Here is a 23,028-nt window from a genome sequence, read left to right as displayed (position 1 = left end):
CATGTCAATTAGCTTAGTGTGTCCACTACATTATTATATATATATATTTTCAATCCTGTCGATCTCATGCCAGAAAGATTATTTCCCTTGCTGATTGCATTATTTCTTAGTGTTACAGTGTTTACGTTCTCAAACAACAACAACAAAAGTCATGACAGACAACTGTTTTAAATCAGATTAGACTTCTCTCAGGTGATAATTTATTGGAAAATAAAGCTATATTTGCTTCGCTCTGTAAAATGTATCTACAAGTACAAAAATAAATGACAATGAATAGAATCTATCTCCAAGCGTTAATCTTTGACTGTTTCCCAGCAGGAGCAGGTTTTACTTTGGTTTCTTTGCTTTGTTGCCCTGGTTTCGCTGCAGGTTTAGCACCATCTTGTGTCCCAGGATGTCTGAGCGGAGGGCCTACATGACTTGATACTTGTTTGACTGGCTGTTTGTAAACTTTTGTCTGGCCTGGTTGCTCAGCAGACTTCGTAACCTGGCCACCTGATGGGACAATAGGGTGACCACTTACAGAAGGGCCCTGGGGCTGACCACCTTGAACCTGAAGAACAAAAGTAGCAAGTCGGAAAGTTGAAATTGTTTCAGTAAACCAGAAAACTTGGTTAACTTAGTTATGTATGCAGACTCCCAATTTGCAATGACATCTACTTACAGAAAAGTATCATTGTGTGTTCTTACCTGTCGTTTGTGAAAGTTGGTGTCCAGACTTCTTCTAGCCTTGTTGGCTGCTATTTGTTGTCTGTGGGAAGCCTGGGGAGGAGAGTCCCTTACGCTAGACCCAGGCCCTGATACATGCTGGTCATGTGTACTGTGGCTTTTTGTGCTGACTGGGTGTGGTCCTGATGAAGCGTTGTTCCCTAATGAACTGATAAAAGAGAAAACAGCCATCAACCATCACTTTCACTGCTGTACACAATTAGTGCATATTACCAAGGCTTAACAACCAAATTATTTTTGGTTTTTGGTCAAAACCAAAAATAATTTGGTTCTAGTCTAGTTAATAAACCCTAGTTTATTAACGAATGGTTGCAGTTTACAATGCCATCAATAATCAGACGTCTCTGGAAAAATATATGATTATGTCTGTCAGTGGGTCAAAAGGTCGCGTCTTGGGTTGTAATGGTGTATTTCAATCCCTTTGTTTGTTTCTGTAAGCAGGGTTTGTAAGTTGTCAATGTAATAATGATTGATGGCAGCATAAAATGAAACTGTTGGTAGGTTTTACAACATACTTGTTTTGAACTCCTCTGAGGTAAGCAAATAGTTGCTCTGCTGTAAGCTGTGGCTGACCAGGTCCAGAGAACAGACCAAGCATTCTAGACAACTGACCAACCTGGTGAGGAGTTAGAGCCCCTGGGGGAGGAGGCTGATCATCACTGTCTCTTTCTCTACGGGGTGGTGTGTGAGGGGCAACTTGAGCTAATCTTGTATGTGGCAGTTGAGATGGCATCTGTTGAAAATGATAGTGGAGACATAATTAATTAATTAGTATTACAGTTAACTTCTGCAGGAGCTCAAGTCCCAGCAAATAAGAACTACTGACTGAGACAATAGTAGTAGTAGTTAGGCATTTGTCAAACCCGGAGGATTATGGATTTGTGCCTTGGGTGTCTGTCTGGGAACAGCATCTGTTGTGACTGTGCAGTCCTTTGTGGGAATGGCAATCCCTGTTGCAGTGGACGCAGGTGAAGGCTGAGGCAGGTCTCTTCACTCAAGACAAAAGTGACAATAATGCTGAGACAATAACTCTTCCACATGTAACTCTGTTATAACAGACTTTCTCTATTACAAATACCAAATTGTGGTTGTGCAGGTGTCCGGCTACAGTGGGAGTTGACTCTATTTCTGTGTTTTGATCCTCAATGTGAGTAATGCAGCACAATAAAGTGGAATTAACATTCATTCAAGTGTTTCTGAACTACTGACAGATAAATTAGTGCTGAGTTATTGTTTACAAATTTATGTGTTGTCCAAGATTTCACTCTTATCCCAGTTGACACATCTTGAGATGCTTGTACATACAAGCCAGGGAGGTACCTCTGCAGAGGTGTCCAGGAATCACGGCAACCCTAATACAGGGTTTGTCCTCCTTTGAGCTTTTGAAATTCCATGACCTTTTCCATGACTTTTCAAAGTTTTCCATGACCTAAATTTGACCATTTTTCTTGGAAATTGTCAGATAAAAGTCTTTCAAGCCACAACTTATTCATTACCTGAGTTGTAAAACCAACATCTCTCCTGGCTTGTGCTGGAATGCTGAATGCAGCTGGGGTGACTGTAGTCTTTGTGAAGGCAGGCTGTGTTGGGTGTCCTGTATGTTTAACATCCTGAAAATAAAATCAATACCAGTACTTCTTAGATCAACCACCTTGCATTTCAAATCACTTTTAGTCGAAGTTTTCTTATGGTTTCATAATGTTCCAAAAATATTTGATAAACAATAATCACAATACCTGATAGGAGTGACTACTTGAGCTTGTGGGAGGGTAGAGTGGGGTGTTTGCATGTCTTTGTTCAGTCTGATGATCTGATTGGATGGGAGATATCACTCCTGATGAAGAAGATCCATCTAAGGTTGATGAAGAAAACAAAGTACTAATCAATAAAGACGTAGCCAGTCCAAGGAAGCCGATGATGCTGTGGCACTGTGAGGCTGCAAGTGCTTTTGACATATTTAACTACTTTCAATAGGACATTGCAAAAATGTGAAATAACAATAAGACTGGTGATGAATACACTAGAAACCTTCAATTCAGAGTCTAAGATGTTTCTATTTTTATATTGACATGTCTAACAATAATTTAGGCTCTTTGGGTGTGATCCCTTTCCTTATGTATAAAAGTTTATATGTTTTTTTTTATTACTTTTATATAATGGGTGTTTAACTTTTAGCCTAACACACAGATTTTTTACTGTATAAAAATAAAATACATTTGTAAGATAAAAAAATCTTTTTTCAATAACGAAGTAATGCCCTATGATAGAAAACGTTTGAGAGTTTTAGGACAGTGAAATAGCACTCTAAGTACAAATTGGAAAAGTTCAACACAAATACTACAATATTTTACAGCCTGTCTAAAGTAAGTTTGACAATGTAATTGCACAAACCTCGCCCCTCGGCAGTCGAAGGAATTAACATCAGGCCATTAGGGAGGTGGTGTTTCTCCTGCTGTAACATGGTTCATACAAAAAATAAGAGTTTGTTACTTGAGGAATTTTTTTTCAATGTTTAGGAGATATAAAATTAAGTCTTGTATAGTACAATCTATTTTAGGTGCAGGAATGGCGCAGTGGTGAATGCGCTCACCTCCCACCAATGTGACCCGGGTTCGATTCCGGCCTGGTGCCATATGTGGGTTGAGTTTGTTGTTGGTTCTTGTCCTTGCTCCAAGGGTTTTTCTCCGGGTTTCTCTGGTTTTCCTTCCTCCACAAAAATCAACACTTCTAAATTCCAATTCGATCGGGAATCCGAGGGCCACAGGTTTGTCAGTCGCAAGACTGTTACGTGCTAGCCTACCCTCGTAAAATGAAGACAATTTATTTATTTACTTTTTTTTATTTTTCTAGGCATTCTTCTAAGTAACAAAGTTAGTATGTGTAGAAGTCTTTGGCAAGGATTTTAAGGATCTTGGCCTGAATCTCAAGGATCCAGAAAGACCTATGTAAATGATTGACGATATGACGATATGTTAGCGATTTTCAAAGATGTACTCATAACCATGATGTACTCCATGGTTATGAAAACACCAAAAGCAAAACACTTAATATACCTTTGTTTAAATTTACCTCATATTGTTGATCTCCAGGTGACCTTTGAAGAAGCTGTAGATTAATAAATGAAATTCAATAATATGTACATGTGAGGAGACTGGAACTGCTGGCTCTTATTTGTTATCTTAGTTTAAGAATTTACCATTTTCACATAGTGATTTAATTCTGCCTGACGTGATTCCTGCTCTTGAAGTTTCTCTGAAATAGTATCCTCAGTCGTGACAGCTGTAGGTGAGAATTGCCTGTTGACCAAAAAAATGCAACATGAATTTAAAATCGTACAAAAAAGATATTTGTAAAACCGTTTTTATATTTTCATAATTCTTTCAATGCAAAATGAGTCATACTACCCAAAATATTAATCTCAACCCCTTTAATTATAGCCCTATTTTGATTCAAAATGTAATTTGTTTTGTTTCCTTGTGATGCCCATACCCACATGGCTTACTATATATGAACACAAAGTATTCAATACTACTAGTAATGGTAGCTAACTCACCTTTGCTGCTGAGTGTGGAACACTGACAATAGAGTGTTATCTGTTTCTAGTTCTTGTTCCAGAAGGGTTCCTTCCTTGTCATCAATACCATCCCCATTGATTACCGACTGTAAAGAGTCAGGATTATTTTAATTCATTTGTAAATAATAAATTGATATTGATTCTGCAGTAAAGCCCTAAGGCATCATACTTTTCATGCAGGCAAACTAACAAAACTGTAAAATATTGTTGAGAAACTGAGCCTCTTAATTTTTTTTAAAAACACACGAACATACAGTACTGTATCTCAGTATAAGAATGAATTATAACCACACCACTGAAGGTCATCATCCTTAAAAACTGGTCTGAACAGACAATGAAAGCTTGTCAGCATACCATTAACCATTTTTAGTCAGCAGTACCCTGTTGATAACAGTACGTTTACGTATGTGTACTGAAGGGTCATCCTGGGTAAACAGTTGATTATTATCATTATTTTTGGTTGCAAGGTATTTTATTGATCTCATGATCAGCTACTCATGGTAGCTTGTGTTTCCTTATTTCTTTGCGTATGTTAAATAAGCCCAATTAACGAAGTCATACTGAGTGCAAGTTACCTGTCCACCGATGATACTTCTGTCATTGTCAACAACAGCATGAAGTGGGAAAAACTCAAGACCACCAGACTGGTCATGCGATAACACCCCATGCTTTTCACCATCGCCATTCATGCTGAGATAACTTGCCGAGTACATGCCACTGTCTGTGTGTGAGCTATCGTGGGTAACATACACTGGTCTGGAAGATGGATGAAGACTTGACAAGGATTTTTCTGGTATTTTCTGTTGTTTTTGTTGTTGTAGTTGTGAGGATGGAAACAGGGCTGCTGTGATCGGCACTTTATCAGGCTGGCGTTCAGTGTCTTTTCCCCATTTGAAGGATGCATCTTTAGTGCCTTTCATAAAGGAGCTGTGATCTTGGCTAAACTGAAAAGAGGATGTCTGAAAGATATCAAAAGAAAAATTCTAGTACAGTAGAACCTCAATATAACGAATGGCCAAGGGACTGGCAAAATATGTTCACTATAACGAGGGTTTGTTATATCGAGGTTCTTTTCCATATATTTTACAATAACTGGGGCGAAGAATATCGTTTGTTATATCGAGGACTTCGCTATATAGAGGTTCGTTGAATCGAGGTTCCACTGTATTAAGCAACCAGTAGGGTTTAAAATTGAGCCACTGCATTTTACAATGATCACTATGTGGTGGTAAAATATTTATAATGTTATAAACCAGTGGTTGATCATTCATTCATTACTTAAATAAAGATATCAAACAATGGTTTCTTAGCCAATAAGTTTTATCTACAGGGATCTGCCCAGGCTGTGGATTATTTCAATGCTACGTTGCTAACGAGGCTACATCAGATTTACTGTTAGTAGAATAATTTTATGGTTTGAATTGTTTAAATACCTGTTGTGTTCCAGATAAGGGGGAAAGCGTAGTAGCACTGGAGTTTAATAGTTTAACAGCTTCATCACAATGTGCCTGCATCATATACTGCAGTCGGACTGACAGTGCTTGCCTACAAATAAACATTGAACATATTGTAAGAGGCTTATGTATTTACAACCTGCAAAGTAATGGTATAATTTTAAAACTTACAATGAGTTGAATTACAAAAGTTCTGCAATATTATTATATTACAGAATCTGAATTTACCTTTCTTTCTCCATGTATTGTCTTGTGTTGGAAAGTGATGCCATCTTCTCTTGGAAACCACTGATTCTAAGAAAAATAAATACCAGGAACATAACATAGATCTTCAGGAATGTTTTTCACACTTAATTAAATATGTAAAAATTGACATTACATTCGAGAAAAAAACTTTTTACTTCAAATAGGGAAAAGAAAAATTTTAAGAGTCATTTACAGTGTAGTATTACATAAAATATTTACATGCCATTGAACATCTGTAGGTTTAAATGGAAAACAGTGCAAAATCGAAAACTGAATGTGCATGTATACCTCTCTTCATATTCATCAGTTGTAGACTTCAGCTTAAAGTCTTTTCTTTTTAACTCCTGCAAAAAAATTGGTTAGATAATAATTGTTCAGCCTTAGTACACAATGGTATTTAGTATTAGTAACAGATCCAAAATATTTGCTCAAACGTTGACCAGGCAGAGTGTGGGTAGGGCTTTCCATGCTCGAGAAAGGGAGCCAAAAATGTTCAGCCTTATGTTTTTGTACAACCCTTGCTTGATCTGTTTTTAAGTGGACAACATGGACGGTATGCAACTGCATTTCAAAATCATACTCTGAAGTTTAAACCCAACTACTGATTGGGTTAAAACCATTTTTTTGATGTCGAAGAAACAAACAAACAAAAGAATCAAATTCTACATATTGCAACCCACAAAATGTGGCCTGTTGTACCCCCTGAAGTAAAAATTGTTTTATGAGATGTCCGCTAAGATGACTGATGACAGCATAAAACAAGGCCATCAGATATGAGGTGAGATTTACATTTCAGAGTTCACATGATTTTAAAAGTGCAGACTAATAATTATTATTCATTTGTACCAACCTCATGGAATTTAGAAAGCTGTTGCTCAAGGTCTTCTTTATGTTTCTTATTCATCTCTAGAAGCTTTTGGAAAGATCAAGAACATCATTCAGCAAAAGATTGTCAGTGATTTCTCAGTTATTCAATATGGCAATCAAGGGTCATTGAACTAACTTCACTGCAGGGCCACATGAGCATTAAACAAGTCAGTCTCCTGAAATTAATTTATTACCCTGACTCGTAACACAGCAGGGACCCTGCCGCAGCACACCCAACCTTCTGGCTCCGGCCACACTTTCAGAATTGGAATCAGTGGTAGTGGTATAAGAGAGTGGGAGTAAGCAGGACCCTGGCAACATAGACCAGCATGGTGCAGGCCATGCCACAGTCACAGTAACCCCACCTTCCAACCCAAGGACTCACGCTCTCTGAGCTAGTTGACCAGTGGAAGGTCTTATCTATCAAGGCAGCTCAAAGAATTGGGAGAGAAGGGGATAAAAAACAACATTGTGATGTCCCAGCAAAGTATAAAGTAATCAATTTATGTAGGTTTGAAGAATACTTAAGTATTCTCAATTTGGAAAAAAATGAACTTTGTTTGTGAAAAGTGGCAATGTCAATGTCAATGCCTTTTTTTTGTTTTTACGGAATACCTGTTTTCTGTGTGATTCCCTTATCTCTGTTTCGGTTTTAGACATTTGCTCATGGATCTCCTCCAACCGCTCTGTCATCTGTTTAAAGGTAAAAATAGTAAATTATTAAAGAGGTCAAAAAGTGTTTTGGAAATAATATAATTTAACTTCTAACTTAGAGGTGTTAACCTGCACTGCTTACCTCTCTCTCCAGTTCAGCTTGCCTTTCTGTCTCCTCCTTGGTTCTATTTGCCTCATGCTTAGCTTCCATCAAGCGCAGCTCCATTTTTAAGCTCTCCTTAAAATTAAGAAAGCAATTCCTTATAAGTTACAATGAAAGTAAATTAAAGAAACACAAAATGTCAACAAAGATAGCCTAGAGCTTATTTAAGTCTTTTGTACAAACCTAAAGGTTAAAACTGAAAAAAACAACATTGAATCACAGTCACCCCGCTCCGTCCTTTTCAAGTCTTTAAACGTGTAGACAAGAAGACTGACTGCAAGAGTCAAGCTACTATAAACAGGGGCAGATCCAGTATTTTTCCAAGGAGGGGGTGCACCACCAAGGAATGGCGTAACTGACTTTTTTTTTTTTGCAGAATGCCAGTTGTAATGCTATGCAGGTCGTCTCAGCACAGGCTTACCATCCTATGTTTGTGAGGTCACAGCATGCCCATATGAATATTCAAATTTCTTCACTTATTGCTATCGTAAATATCAAAGCTTTCTAAAATCGGCTTTTACGACTCGTATTTGTAATAAAATAAAGTAGAAACATTTTCGCATTGTTTAGGTTTGTTTTTATGCCGTTTTCTTGGTGATTTGTAGCGCGCGAGAGCTGTTTTGGGAGTTTAAGTTTTCGACTCGTGTACTGAATACAAAATTAATATTTACACAAGGCGTGCAACTCCGACGTCGAAGAATCCGGTACCGCCTCTGGAATGTAGGCGAAAAATCAAATTTCCTTGACTCGCTTTCATCGGAGATCCCGGTCCTCGAAAGAACAGTCTTCGAACTATAGTCTGGCCTAATTTGAGTGTGATCGGTTCACCCCGTTGCTCTTTTAAACTAGCTGGAATATCAAATTAGGTCGTAAATTTGCCTATTTACGATGATCTGTACCACCTACTTGGACAATTTATGCAATATTCGCTGAAATTGGTCAAAATTACTACCTATGCTCTCCCCAGAAAGCAAAACATGTTTCACTGCAAAAGTCCTCTGGGGTACCCCAAAGAAATACTGCTCGGAAAACACGACGGCGAAGCTTTCTGGGGAGAGCATAGGTAGTGATTTTGACCAATTATAGCGAATATTGCATAAATTGTCCAAGTAGGTGGTACAGATCATCGTAAAAAGGCAAATTTACGACCTAATTTGATATTCCAGCTAGTTTAAAAGAGCATCGGGGCGAACCGATTGCACTCAAATTAGGCCAGACTATAGTTCGAAGACTGTTCTTTCGAGGACCGGGATCTCCGATGAAAGCGAGTCGAGGAAATTTGATTTTTCGGCTACATTCCAGAGGCGGTACCGAATTCTTCGACGTCGAGTTGCACGCCTTGTGTAAATATTTGTATTCAGTACACGAGTCGAAAACTTAAACTCCCAAAACAGCTCTCGCGCGCTACAAATCGCCAAGAAAACGGCATAAAAACAAACCTTAACAATGCGAAAATGTTTCTACTTAATTTTATTACAAATACGAGTCGTAAAAGCCGATTTTAGAAAGCTTAAATATTTACAATAGCAATTAGTGAAGAAATTTGAATATTCATATGGGCATGCTGTGACCTCACAAACATAGGATGGTAAGCCTGTGGTCTCAGGGTGTGAGTCACCGATCACACCACCTGCACCCTCCCCCAAGATCAGCCCCTGTATAAAGCTTTGTAGCTGCCTGAGGAGACAGGAAATAAACGGCTTAGAAAAGTTCGACTGAATAAGGCCAGAAATACCTTTTCTCTGTTCCTTGTATCAAGCTCCATTTCAAGACGTTGGACTTCTTTTTGAACTGATGCAAGAACAGCTTGGCCATCCTATTATTATGACAATGCAGAAATCAATTTTTGGAAACATGGAAAAGCTGAAGCAGCAAGTTGTCATTAGCTAATAAAGTTTCAATAATATTATTAATTTTCAATTTTAAAAAACATACTTGCCTTAGATGTCTGTATTTCTTTTTGAAGCTTTTCCTGATTAAATAATTAAAAATGTTAACAGAAGTGTAGATCTTGAGGTAAATTTTTTATATCCCTTTTTTGCACACTTAAAAATTTATTTTCATTTATTAATTGGAAAAGCTTGTACATAACCATTCCCTTTAATTTATGCACCCCTCTCTAATAAAAGTTTTTCCCCACGTGAAATGTCTTGAAAAGAAAAAAGCCATTAGTTCTGCGATTCTGAACACTCTAAAATCTGGTTACTGTTGCAAAACAAAACTTATGAAAATAATTTATTACTTACTACAATCACACTAGATACGCAAAGGCATTTTTGACCCTATTCAGTTTAAACAGAATAAAAAATTGTACCTTTTCTCTTGCCAGAGTCCCCTTGTGTTCAGCTTCAAGACTGCTAATCTTTGACTGTAGTTCTTCAGAAATCCTCATTTGCTAAATATAAACAGTTTAAATGGATTACTTTGTGGCTTTAGAATTTACTATCGAGTACATATCTATACAACCTGTAAATGACTTTTTTTTTAAACAGTCTGGTTACATCAGAGGAAGAAATAAAACAGATTAAGAATTAAAAACCTGACAAAATTGGCCATTTTTTTTTCAACATATGCTTTTCATGACATTGCTCTTTCAAACTTGTATTGTTAACCACCCCATTGAAGGTCATTGTAAATTTTAAGGGGGTGGGGGACCTCAAAAGCCAAAATTATTAAAGGAAAGTATGAAGCTAAACTGGAATTTCCAGAGGGATGAGGAGGTTCTACCAAAAAGCCTTCAGGGGGGGAGGTATGGATATTTTCTGGAACAATAACATCATTTGCTTTAAAAATGGAGATACAATGTAAGAACAACCATAATTTGTTTACTTCATTCAAAGCTTGATCAGCCTGAAGATACTTTTGCTCTTCTTCTTCCTTTTCCTTCATCACTTGTATTTTTTCTTGTTCCATTTGTGACACTGTTTCCTTTTCTTTTGACAGGCATTCTAGTAACTTGCTTCTCTCCTCTTTTTGTTGCTTCAGCTTAAAATAATTCCAAAACTAAGTTGGATCTCAAAATATTTATTAAAGTTACAGGCTGTTACCATCATTACAATCTTTAATTTGCAAAGGCCTGTCTTCATCAAATGACCCTAACTGGTATTGATCTGTACAAAATAATGCTTATGCCATAGCTTGCTCTCTATATTTGTTTTACTTCCTTTGCTTTGAAATCAAATCCTAAAAGAACCAAAAATAACACCTGATTAATTAACTTTTATTAGTTATTTCTTTTACATTAAAAGATTTTACTACCTGTGTCTGTTTCTCTCTTTCAGCTTGTGCAGCTTTTTCTTGCTCCTTTGTTAAAGCTTCCACAGCTTGTGCTAACTCTTTCTCAAACTGCAGCAACATCTGAAATATGACAATAATCAGTAAAAAAACTTTACATCTCTTGACAAAAGTGAAACAATGCAAAATGCGAGTGAAGGTAATTTAGTGCCACATACACTGTAATCCCTAAGTTACCCAAAGTCATGCTAATCCTTATGCAGAGGTCAAATGTTAAAATCCCATTTTTACCACTGGCTTGTGTGGTTTTTTGATAGTTTCTGCTATGTTTGTAAATAGCCAACTGGTCTGCCTCTACCAGGTGAGATTTTTTTAACCATTATTATATTCACTTACAATATTTTTTCAGTGATTGGTTACACAATCCAGTACAACACTGTTACCTCTTGTTGTCGTTGTTGAGACTGTTCCGCAGTTTCTCTTTCCACTTTCAGCTGGTTGATAATGGCTACTTTCTCATTTTCATGTTTCTTCCATCCATCAACAACTTTAGCTAATGTCTGCAACAAAAGGATAGTTAAAAATCAAAGTTCAACCTTTCCAATTGTTCTTTGCAGAGACATGTCACTCTTTACTCTCTGCAAGTAAAAATGCAAGGCTTCAACATAACTGAGTACCAAAAGGGAAGCATCACCACACAAACCTTGTCAAGTTGTTCAATCATGGCATCCTTTTTCCTTTCCGCAGATACAGCAACTGCTAGCTGTTGCTGAGTTTCCAGTAACTGTAATACAATAATTAAATAGATCCATTTATCTCTCTTACTGAATACATATTCTGGGTAGTACTGACTAGCTATAGTCTACTGTGTCCAAATGGTTTTAAATAACAGTATTGTATTAAGCATGACAGTGTCAGATGTATGTGGTGTCACAGTTTCTGAGTAAGTCGTTTTATTACTGGTACATCGAAATGTTCTTACTTTTCCATGCAGCTCTTGTATTTGTTGCTCACAGTGCTACAAAAATAATAATAAAAAAATGTTTAGCTGTATTGTGAAAAATGTATTGACAAAATTGCTACAGTTTGAAGTCTATGATTGTTCAGAGCAGTTTTCAAAGTTATCACTCTGGCCAATCATAAAGCACACAGACAATCCAATGAACCAATCAAAACTCAAAGCAAGGACATGTCGCAAGCACAAAGGATGGGAAAACGTGTGCGAGCAAGTCATGATTGGTTATACCGTTTAAGTTATACTTCAGATCTGATAGGTTGAGAAAGTGGCACAGTCAAGTTGTTTAAACTGGACAATCACTTAGCATAGTAATGCAAAACCAAACCAAACGGGAAAAATTATTACTTTGAACTTGACACTCAACTGAAAATCTTTCTAAAGGGAAGAAAAAAACAAACTCCCCCCAAAAAACCTGGGTCAGTTCTCTGCCATACAGTAAACACCCGCATATAAGAACACATGAATTCGGAGGTCAGGCTGATCGGGTTCTTATTTAATGGGTGCTTAGTGACAAATCAGCCTCAAAGTGTTCTTAAAATGTTCTTAAATTCTATATTAGTAATACTACCCAAAAATGCCCCTAGATGTAAAATTAGCATAAATCTCAGAATAAATTTTCTTTGATTTTAATGATCACAATCAATACAGTATCATTGAGCCTATAGATGAGATGGTTGGCTGTCCTTCATTATAGGTAATGATGAATAACATCACTTGTTTTTTATGTAATTATGACACCTTTTCCATTTTATAAGAACATGATAAATTTTTCAGGCTGATCTTGTTCTTATAACTCAGAGACTCAAAGGACAGTGCAGAATGCAATGGAGTCGACAATTGAAAGTACATGTATTGTTTGATGTTCGTGTTTTTATTTGCCTTATTTTACTTGCAATTAGATGTTGAAACACCACTTGTATTCTTTCCCGGGTTTTTGTTACGCTAATCTTTGAAAACGTAACACGATACTTCTGTTCGTTTGTAACAAGATACTTTTGTTGTTTTCCTTGAAAATGCCGTAACGTGACCCGTGGCATTTGTCTTCCTTTCAATAATAAAGCCAATTATTTCACTTTAATTTAATTAAGTTGCATTTTAAACTGCACGAAAGGCTTTTCTCAAAAAGTAAAGAGCAAATCTAGTCAAAAAACATCTCTTTCGAAAGGTTTTTTTAAACGCAGTACAATTGTTTCCTGGTTATCAGGAGTTTCACGCCGAAAATCCCGGTGCAAGTTTTTGCATTACTAATTACGAAAGCGCTGTGAAAGTCTAAAAATCTAATTAAATTAATTTGCGGTTTTCTCTTGGCGCCACGAAGTCTGCAGCAATCCTACCACAAACACGCAATACACGCGATGTTCATGAGAGTTCCAGCAAAAACGTATACTAATTTGCGCATGCGTTTGGCGTAAAGTACGTTGCCCTAGAACGTCGAGTAGTACCACAAGGAGAACAAAGGGTTTTCTGAAACAAATATATACCTTTGAGATCTTCATATGAAAGTAACGTAGATGTGCTCCAGGTTTTACCTAGGGGTACGGTCAGGTGCTCCCCACCCCCACCACCCTTCACAAGGAATAATTAATTAATTGTTATTAATTAATTAATTGACTATTAAAGTTTACACCTTAGCGGGTTAGCGGACGACAGCCCCAACAAACCATCACAATAGTGCATTCTGCACTAAAAATGGGGCTTTATTGGCCAAATTTCAGCCTGGTGTTCTTAATCCATTTGTTCTTATATGCGGGTGTTTACTGTATTCTCCTTTCTGACTGGTATAAAATGTAGGTCTGAGGACTCGGTGGTATGTGTATCAAAACAATATTCCTTGTTGACGAGTTTCTTAATTCTTATCAGATCTCTGTTTGAAGATGTATTGATTAAGTAATAAGAAATCAGAAGTTGATCATCACAAACCTTTCTTCTAAACCGTTCCTTCTCCACCTGATCTCTCAGCAGGGAGTTCTCAGACAGAAGTGTTTTATCACTTGTAACTTTACTGCTAGGAATCGCCTTAAACCTTCTTTCACCAGAAAACGACACCATCTGTCTGCTGTGATGATCATGAGATGGCATGCCTTGCTCAGCAGTTTGAAAATGGACCTATTACAAAATTTTAAGATTCAATTGCAGGCTTTCAAACTGTGAGACCTCTCTCACCTTTTTTGACTACAAGTAGTCCCTCCCTTTTTTAGAGTCAGTTAAGTGGACAAGCACTTGAGAAATGAGAAAACACAATGCCGAGGCCGAGGAAAAAAAATGAGGGGCTACAAACAGACAATGCCAGAGCGAGGACTTTCAAGGCCCTAAATTTGTTTTTTTAGGTGTCAGAACTGAAAGCTGCAGGACAATTTGCGTGACTCTTAAGTGACGTTAGTTGGAAAACTGGTTTGGACCGGTAAGACAGCCATGAGGCAGTTGAGTGAGCAAAACATGTGAGATGTTAAGTGAAAGTGTAAAATCAGAGTTAAACTAGAGTGGGAATAAAACTACTGTGAAAATCGTTGTGACAAAGGCTTTCAAAGTGCATATGAACCTGGCCTGATATCACTGGCTACAAACAGAAGTCAGAACAAAAATAAAAATAAAAAACACAACATTTTCCAATACCTGTAGTTCAGATAGTGGGGAAGAGTTTGGCAGTAGTCTTTGTAACAAAGATGTAGTTTCCACACTGGCGATGGATTCTTTATCAGCTTCATTACCTTGTGTTTCATAGTCTATAACAAAAACCTGAGCTGTCATTTGTATTCTACTTCATAACAACAAAATCACTTACAGTAAAAAAAAATTTCCAATCTTAGCTAAATTTTTAATTAAAGAGGAATTATGTCACATATGAACCTAGTAAATAACCCAGCTTGCCACTGGTCCCCCTGTACCTCAGTGTTAATAGGATATCTAAATGCTGTGGGGAAAAAGAAAGGGTTCACTTTCCCTTGAGGACTCATTTTAATTTTTCTTTGTTCCACAATCATGACAACCTGAATACAGTTACCCAGGTCTAATACATGAACTGGTGCCAATCTAGTTTCCAGAAGATACACATTTAACTGTTGCTCAAGACTTAGCTGCTGGAAGAACATTTGTAATAGGCTAAAAGGCTCATGATCTGACTACAAAATCTGAGATGTTTGTCAGGCCATGGTGGGGATGCAGGGTGCTTACCATCTTGTCAGAAGTGACTGGCCAGATCGGTGGTTTTGAATGTAAAATTAACCTTTTTCACTGCTTTGACAGGACAAATCTGACTAACAACAGATTCTTGAATAATACCGGTCAAGTTGGCCAGTTCTGACTAATGGTAAGCAAGCTAAAAAATATCATACTGATGTTATAGCTCTTTAGAGATCCATGTAGTGTCTCAGTGATTGGCTTAATGCTCACCAATTTATCCAAGACACTACTGAATATAGATCTCAAAGGAAGAACCTCAGTCATCAGTTTAAAATCTTTAGGATTAATTTTCAGACATCTCTCAAACAGGGGCTAAGCAGCAGAAGACATTCACGTAAACCAATCAATAACAATTTATTATAACCACTCTTGTTCACCTGCAGTTGTTGTACTTGGGGCTTGTTCATAATCTCCCTGATCAGTTAATCCTTTACAGTTCTGCAGCATTAGTTGAAGATGTTCTCTGACTTGCTCCATTTCCTGAATATCTGTATTTGTCATACTGCTTAACTCCCGTGCTGGCTGAAAGAGAAGAAATTGATGGGAAAAGATAGTAAAGAGGAAGGAAGTGGTAAAGAAAAGAGGAGAAATAGCAACATACATGTAATCAACACAGATGAACAAAAAAGAGGAGGTCTGTCCTTTTCTTACAAAAGCGTATCATCTTATAAACATCAAAGCATAAAAAGCTCCATCTAATACCACATTTATTTGACTATAAGCCGACTCCGGCTATAAGCCAGGACCCTAAACTTTTGTTCATTAGAACCAGTAAAACTCTGACAAAAAACAGACCCAAAACACTCGGCTATAAGCCAAGACCCATTTTTTTTCATCCAACATTATGTTGGGTGGACCAGTTAAACGATCGAAATGTTGTTTACCACACAAAATGCTGAATGAAAATGTTTGATCTAGTTAAACATTTTATTTCCAAGATTTGGCATGATCATTCATCCAGTATGTTTATTCAACATGATGTCCAAGCAATCATAGAGACGCAGTCAAACCCCTTAATATGGCAACCAAAGGGTTAGTAAGAATTATTATAGACAGAGATTGCATCAATTTTAGTTTCTTTGGGAACAAGTAAAATGTCTGTAATACAGAGCTGTCTGTATTATGGAGGTTTCCTAATGATGATGGGAGCAACTGCAGAATACCCCGCAAATGACATTCACAGAGTCGGGACTCATTGAAGGACAAGGCAGGAAACAATAGGAACTATTGTTATTCAATAAGATGAATCTCATTAGCAGGGTAATTTCTGCACTTTAGCCTGATGATCGATGTTTAACTATATTCGATCATTAGCCTCACGTTGGACTTAAATTCTTACTGGAGCTTCTCTACTCTGCATAGAGTATCCTCCATTAGCCATGTGTGGAGGAGGTGATACGTCAGGGGTAACAGGGTTGAACAGTTGTCTGTGTTGAGTCTTGATGTCATCTGCTACTGACATGGTGTGTGTCAAGGTGGAATCATATGGGACAGATGAAGCTGTGGATTGCGGACTGTAATCCATGATGGAAAATTGAGGATGGTGATCTAGAATGTTCTAATAATCTGGAAGAAAACAAAGTTATAGGAGTTTACCATTTTACATGTAGGTTTTTCTGGTCACCAGTAAATAGACAAGCCATACCAAAAATCCAGTGTAATAGCCTTCCCTGGACAACCTGACCCGTTCACTTGAAGGGTAATTGATTGGCAAATGAAAGATCTGAGTGTAAATTTAATATACAGCAGTACTAAGCTACAGGGATGCATATAAACACATCTGACAAATGAAGATGAAATGTTCAACATGACACGAGCATGGGACAAAGAAAAATTCAGAGTCCCTGACGGGAATCAAACCCATGGCCTCCCAGATACCGGTTGGGCGCTCTAACCAACTGAGCTATGAGAGACTCGTGGAGAGCTGGGCCATTTACTAGGTTGATATGTGACACGCGTCCTACGTACTGCTAGAAACAGCAATGTCGAAATCATCAAGTTTGTAGTAAATAATAAAGGTGGTAAATTTTCTTTATTATTTACTACAAACTTGATGATTCTGACATTGCTGATTCTAGCAGTATCAGGACGCGTGTCACATATCAACCTAGTAAATGGCCCAGCTCACCACGAGTCTCTCATAGCTCAGTGGTTAGAGCACCCAACCAGTATCTGGGAGGCCATGGGTTCGATTCCCGTCGGGGACTCCACGTACATTCGATCAGGCAAATAAAAAAAACTGTGTCATATACACTTTAAAATTTACCATCTTTATTATTTACTACATCTGACAAATATCATGTGGTGAAACTTTCAGCCAGGAGAGAGTAAAGATGCAACAAGTTAAAGATAAAAGGGAAATATAGACTGATGCGGTCATTAGGATCAGTAGAATGTCAGTAATAAGATAAGATAACTGTTTATGAGCAATCAAGAAAGCGAATGCAGGGCTGGCTGCTGAACGATCAAGTAAACTTATAAGAAAATATATTGGGCAGCCGCGAGCTCATGATCAAGTGTTCTGCTGCTAAATTTAATTGCGATCTGAAAAAACGCCCAAGGCAACCAAGATGCAAACACTGAGATCCCTTCATAAGCTTATATTCATTAACAACGAAACTGTGTACAGCAAATTGAAAACGAAGCATTTGACAGGGCTCTTGCTGGAAGAATCAATATTGCATCAAGTGACCCGTCACGCCATCAGCTTATGAGGACGAAATTAGATACAAACAAAACCAACTTACCTAAATAATGTGCATCGGAAGGAGATCCGCTCAATTTGGGAAAGAACAATCGTGAAAATAAGTGTTGAAATGCAGCAACAAAACACTTGACTTGAACTCCGACCGTTGTGAAAGGCAAACAAATCGCAGAGTACACTAGTACCAGTCCCCTACGTGAAGTATCCACAGACTCACCGGTAGAGGGTAAGTCGGAAAAAGCCTCCATCGATTGAATTTTTTCTTCATATACAACAGCGGTTTCATAAAGAACTTTATATAAGGAATGTAACATTTCAAAAGTTTTAAAACTGTACTAAAATTGTTTTGGGCTATAATATCACCGTCAGACTGAGAAATAAAAGCACTCTCTCACCCCACCCTACTCAGAAGTTTTGTTCACTATTGTGGCGGGAAGTTTTTGATCTCCGCTGCGAATTTTGTCTTCGTTCAGAACTCTTCACAGGTCTGCGCTTGTAAATGTAAAACTTGCGGGAGCCGAATGGAGCCTGATAATATAAATCCCACAGAACATGAGTATGAGACTCAGTTCTTCGGTTTTACACCTGAATCCTTTGTAGATGGAGGTATATCTCTTATTTATCTCTTATTTCAGTTTAACTTTCTGCGGTCGCCATTGAAACAGTGGCAGTGAGCGATGAAGGATCAAAATATATTAAGCGAATGATCAAGTTCCTTGTGATATAAGCTTGCTTTAAAACTATATGCATATTTTGCAGTGTACAATGCAGTTAACGATTATGTTGTTGACTGCTTTCAAGAACTGGAAAACCTTCTCAAAAGCGAGGTAAGTTCGAACTATAAACTGGAGGGACCGACCCCCCCCCCCCCCCGTCTCCTTCTGCAGAATGAATAAATGAAAATGGCAGTGGGGGGTCTTGATCTAAAAAGAATTAGTATCCCCACCTCCCCTTTACCCTTTTGCTAAAAGACACAATTATGCCTGATAGGTTTAAAATCCTACCTTTGCTCTGCCCCCTCCAACTGCTTTTCAAATTAGAAAGGCCCCATCTTAACATTTTGCCCCCCCCCTCCCTTAGATATAAATCTAGCCTTTGCTGAATGCTGAGTGAATAAAAGTGTTTTTAACACAATCTCGTGTTTTAACTTAGCCCTCCTTGTCAAGTGACGTTACAGAAGAACAACTTCATGCGGTAAGCAAAAAAGTGATTGTAATCTGTCAACTTAAATTAGGAATTATTAAACTCTGGAAATTTGGGCTATTGCTCAAAACATCAGATTACCAAATTTGCATGCAACAGTGCTTTTATTGCTTTTTATCTGTCAGTTGTGATTGGTAGATTTCAATCCATTTTGTCTGTTTCTGTTTTTCATGGTTCATTGGCTGTCGCATATCACTGAAAACCGCAATAAATTAAATTAAAATTAAAATTTGCCGTAGTTGATAATTGACACTGAACATTTACAAAACTTCACTGCGTATACCAGTACTTAACATGATTTATTTCATTTTATTTTAGGAAAGTGATAAAATGGCCAACAATTTTTACAGGAGCATTGATGTAGCTTTTGACAGATTTGAGGTAAAACAGGAACAAAGAAATGCTATTAATACTGCATGTAGGAATTTTACCTTGGGAAGATTATCATCTAGTTATTTCAATATGCAGAATGTTTAAATGTGGCTGAATTAAGGCTAAGTTAAAATCATGAGACAATGCTGGCAGTTTCCATTATAAGTATTTGGGGCAGTCCCTTAACCTTGCAGGGGTGGCTCGGGATTTTACAGAGCTCTCCCCTGTTGATGGTCAGGTCATTTTGTTTGTGTTGCCTTACGCACACATTCGCAAGTTTGCTTCTCCCCTTCCCGGCCCTCCCTTTTGGTAAGTATGTGGTAAATATAGTTACTGATTAGCATTGTGGCTGTGCCTGTGTGGAAGTCACTCACAGGGTTGTCATGGTTACCAACTGCACTCGGATGCAGTTCTTGGCTCCACCATCCTCTCAGGCACCTCCCCCATGCTTATGTATTGTTGATGAGTTTAAATTCAAATAAGTTTTTTTTCTTCTTCACAGGTCTATGTTAAGAATAATATATTCAAGATACCTGCTAATATTCTATTACCAGAAGATAAGGTTAGGGAATTATTTAGAGATGTGAAACCCTGTGTTTAATCTGTAGTGACGTGGTTAAAATACTGCCATTACTAGGGTAGGGTTGTACATTGGGCTAGTAATGGATAAAAGTCACTAACCTTCAGAAAATCCACTAGCCCTGGACAAGACTTTCTTGGCATGCCGCACTACAATAAAATGATGGCCACTAACAGTCAAACTGGTCCAAGTGGAAGGACTACCCAGCCTCCCTCAAGTAGTGACACTGCTCACAAACAGACATCAATACACTTAAATTTGTCACAAGCATAATCCATTCTGCCATTTTTTTTTCAAACTTAAGGTACATCATGACCATCAATACACAGTGGAAGATGAAAAAGAGATTGATAAAGAACTTGAAGAACTTGAAAGGAAAATTAAGGCAGTAAGTATCACTTAATAAATTTTTAATGTAATTTGATTATTACCGGTAAGCAGAAATTAAAAAAAAAAGAAATGGAATAAGCACTTGCCTATGGGGCAAGTGAAACGAAGAGTTTAATACTTGCCCAGCAGAAAAATATACTGTGCTTGTCCCGGACAACCAGACAGCACTTTTTTGAGCCTTGATTAAGTTCACTTTTAGTTTTATCAACCCTTAGCAATGTGATTTGTTAGAATCATACACATTTATTATTGTCTTACAGGCAAAGTATGTAAATTCAGCATTGAAGCAGGAAGTTAAAGACTTAGACAATGCTCAAGAACAGGTGACGTTAATTGATTTCACTATGCAGCTGATGTTTGTCTAAGTAATTAAAGCTGACTCATCTGTATGATCTACACATCAGTGTATGACCTACCACTGAATTAACCACAGAAAGCCGCCGAACTGATCATTTATTGCTAGCTGAACATGGCAGTTTTCTTAATTTTTGCATTGTTTTTTTTTATTTTTAGAAAACACTAGTCTCCTTGCAGCTGTCGTTTGGGGTCGTCACGCCACGCAACCTCCCCAAACAACAGCTGCAAAGGAGACTAGGTAGATGTAAAGCCTGCTATCAAGCCAAGTGGCTCATCAGGCTGGAGTTATCCCGGTTTCTGTAGCATTAAGTGGCTAGGAGTGTTTATACTCCCCCCTGGATGGGATGCTAGTCCATCACAGGGTTACCCCCCCCCCCAGCAGTAAATTTGCCAGTACAATTTATACACCTGGGTGGAGCCAGGCACTATGAGAGTAAAGTGTCTTGCCTAAGAACACTACGGCACTGCCCCAGCCAGGGCCTCGAAGCCGGACCGCACGATCCGGATTCCAGCACTAATCATTAGGCCACTGTGCTTCCCGGAAGGAGACTAGTATAACACATAATTGGAATCAAAATTAAAACAAAATTGCATCTAGATAAGAAGATAAGTTAACCATACAAGTTAGTTAACAGTGATTTATACCTATAAATAGTGTAAGCTAAATTCATTGCAAGCTGCTGTTTACAGTAAAATTAGCAACTATACTGTATGCAAAGGTAGTGAACTTCTTATAAATTATTTTTAATCTTTTGTTTTATAGCTCGACAATTTTGAAAAACAAATAGATGCAGTAGAGAAGGTTTTTGAAGGAGCTGGAGGTAAAATAAAATTGTTTTGAAAGGAATTATGAATTATAGTTGGGATTTTGTTACATTTAAAATAAATATTGTCATTTAATCATTTATCATGCAAAACAGACATCTACATGCAAGATGAATTTTCCAAAAAAGTTATTCTGTGGGGTTTCGAGCTATAGTTTAAAGTGCTTTTTCTTGTCTAAATTTTGATCATTAATTTTCTATGTGTGCCCCAGAAATTTTTGAGTAAAACATAAAGCTTGTACCTTGTCTTTCACAGTTGTATTGTGTGACCTTCATGATTTGTTCATGTCTCTGTTGTTTTCCAGGTTTAAAACAAGGCCTGACTTTAATACACGAGGAAGCAATGAAAGTTCATGATCTGTTAGCAGATGGACTCAATGCGGGTGCTTTCCATGTTCAGGTATAAAGCTATAATTCCGCTATGGTGATTCTATATGCGTGTTATGAGAATTTAGAAGATTGTGACCCAAAGTTGTATTGTCCTCTCCCTATTCTACTTTTCAGATGCCATCTGGTGAAGGATTGTCTACAAGCAAGAGCAAACAGAAGAAAATTAAACTAGGATGAACATAGACTTGATAAATCTACCACAGTTGCAGTGGTTAAAGTAAGAAATATTTTCTGACCCCATACCCATCACCAACATGTCCAGCAACGTGGATCAGATTTCAAGTCTTCTTTACCATGATTGTAACAGGCACACTGGTCATGTCATAAGTTACTTTCTCAAAAACTCAAATCTAAATCAGGGCTCAAAAAAACTGCTGTCCAGTCAGTATATTTCCCTACCAGAAAAGTAACTTTTCATGCTGACTAGCCTGATCAGTGATGGGTGGGGGGGGGGGGGAGAGGGCATAGACAAGTTGTCTAAACAGGGATGTAGCTAAGAAAACACTTAGCTGGCTCATCAACAGGCCCAGCTAGCTTTTCTGTCCTAGGCAGCTCTAAAGGTTTTGTCTCTGTTTTCATGTGAAATTTCAGCCGGATTTAAGTTCTCTTTCAGCCAGTGAAATAAGCTGGCAGCCAGCGCTTAGCGACATCCCAGTGTCTGCCAACTAAATCATACTGAAAAGTAAGCTAAGACAAGCAAACAATAGCCCTGGGCAGGCAAAATTTGAAAGCTGCTTGTTCAGAGGTGACAATGTTAGAAAAAAGGCTTGACTTCTGGCTGTTGTGGGAGTCCTGTTGTCATGCTCCTCTCAACTGAGTGCTGCAAGGAATGCTGGCTCACAAAGCAGATGGAAATCGAGCCTTGCTAGAAAGTTGACACTGAGGAATATGCAAAAATGCTTGACTGCAAGATATTGTAACTGCATGCCACATTTCCAGGAAAATTTGGTTGTATTGGTTTACTGCCATTTTGTATACGTAATTGGACTACATGCTGTCCAATTTGGAAATAATTTGATGAAAAGAATTCCGAGGGCAGCCAAAATTGGACGAGGCCGTAGGCCGAGTCCAATTTGGCTGTCAGAGGAA

General features: G+C 37.9%; 2 protein-coding genes across 3 annotated transcripts; one reads left to right on the top strand and one right to left on the bottom strand.

The window, feature by feature from the left end:
* Positions 1–170: 170 nt before the first annotated feature.
* LOC144662506 (uncharacterized) lies at positions 171–17,997 on the bottom strand. 2 transcript variants are annotated; one of them, XM_078523317.1, is made up of 29 exons: positions 17,867–17,997; positions 16,459–16,685; positions 15,497–15,641; positions 14,553–14,662; positions 13,860–14,045; positions 11,904–11,939; positions 11,625–11,705; positions 11,365–11,481; positions 10,946–11,044; positions 10,517–10,672; positions 10,002–10,082; positions 9,627–9,659; positions 9,423–9,503; positions 7,667–7,762; positions 7,486–7,563; positions 6,854–6,916; positions 6,292–6,347; positions 5,986–6,051; positions 5,737–5,848; positions 4,879–5,262; positions 4,283–4,389; positions 3,926–4,025; positions 3,799–3,834; positions 3,121–3,181; positions 2,466–2,581; positions 2,226–2,339; positions 1,245–1,462; positions 691–877; positions 171–553 (listed from the first exon to the last, which is right to left on the bottom strand). In XM_078523317.1, exons 2-29 carry the CDS (start codon positions 16,642–16,644, stop codon positions 281–283), a joined length of 3,378 nt encoding a protein of 1,125 aa, XP_078379443.1. In that variant the 5' UTR covers positions 16,645–16,685; positions 17,867–17,997; the 3' UTR covers positions 171–280. The 2 variants fall into 2 exon arrangements, with proteins under 2 accessions (XP_078379443.1, XP_078379444.1); XM_078523318.1 differs by having other exon boundaries at positions 3,121–3,178.
* A 270-nt stretch (positions 17,998–18,267) lies between these two features.
* On the top strand, positions 18,268–22,305 carry LOC144662510 (protein MIS12 homolog). The gene is made up of 9 exons (XM_078523324.1): positions 18,268–18,429; positions 18,583–18,650; positions 19,345–19,407; positions 19,901–19,960; positions 20,283–20,366; positions 20,629–20,691; positions 21,489–21,546; positions 21,855–21,949; positions 22,054–22,305. Exons 1-9 carry the CDS (start codon positions 18,345–18,347, stop codon positions 22,114–22,116), a joined length of 639 nt encoding a protein of 212 aa, XP_078379450.1. The 5' UTR covers positions 18,268–18,344; the 3' UTR covers positions 22,117–22,305.
* Positions 22,306–23,028: the final 723 nt, after the last annotated feature.

Source organism: Oculina patagonica, chromosome 8 (genome assembly GCF_052425735.1).
Source record: "Oculina patagonica isolate OP01 chromosome 8, crgOcupat, whole genome shotgun sequence".
In the NCBI taxonomy this organism is placed as follows: domain Eukaryota; kingdom Metazoa; phylum Cnidaria; class Anthozoa; order Scleractinia; family Oculinidae; genus Oculina; species Oculina patagonica.
This window is presented reverse-complemented; position numbering and strand designations above follow the sequence as displayed.

Excerpts from the sequence above, each read along its gene's own strand:
- LOC144662510 (XM_078523324.1), top strand. The coding sequence starts at position 18,345 with ATGGAGCCTGATAATATAAATCCCACAGAACATGAGTATGAGACTCAG. Across the intron at positions 20,367-20,628 it reads TTGAAAGGAAAATTAAGGCA|GCAAAGTATGTAAATTCAGC; the intron begins GTAAGTATCACT and ends ATTGTCTTACAG. Across the intron at positions 20,692-21,488 it reads TAGACAATGCTCAAGAACAG|CTCGACAATTTTGAAAAACA; the intron begins GTGACGTTAATT and ends TTTGTTTTATAG.
- LOC144662506 (XM_078523317.1), bottom strand. The coding sequence starts at position 16,644 with ATGGATTACAGTCCGCAATCCACAGCTTCATCTGTCCCATATGATTCC. Across the intron at positions 10,083-10,516 it reads CTGATCAAGCTTTGAATGAA|CAAATGAGGATTTCTGAAGA; the intron begins GTAAACAAATTA and ends GTTTATATTTAG. Across the intron at positions 7,564-7,666 it reads AAGCTGAACTGGAGAGAGAG|ATGACAGAGCGGTTGGAGGA; the intron begins GTAAGCAGTGCA and ends ACCTTTAAACAG.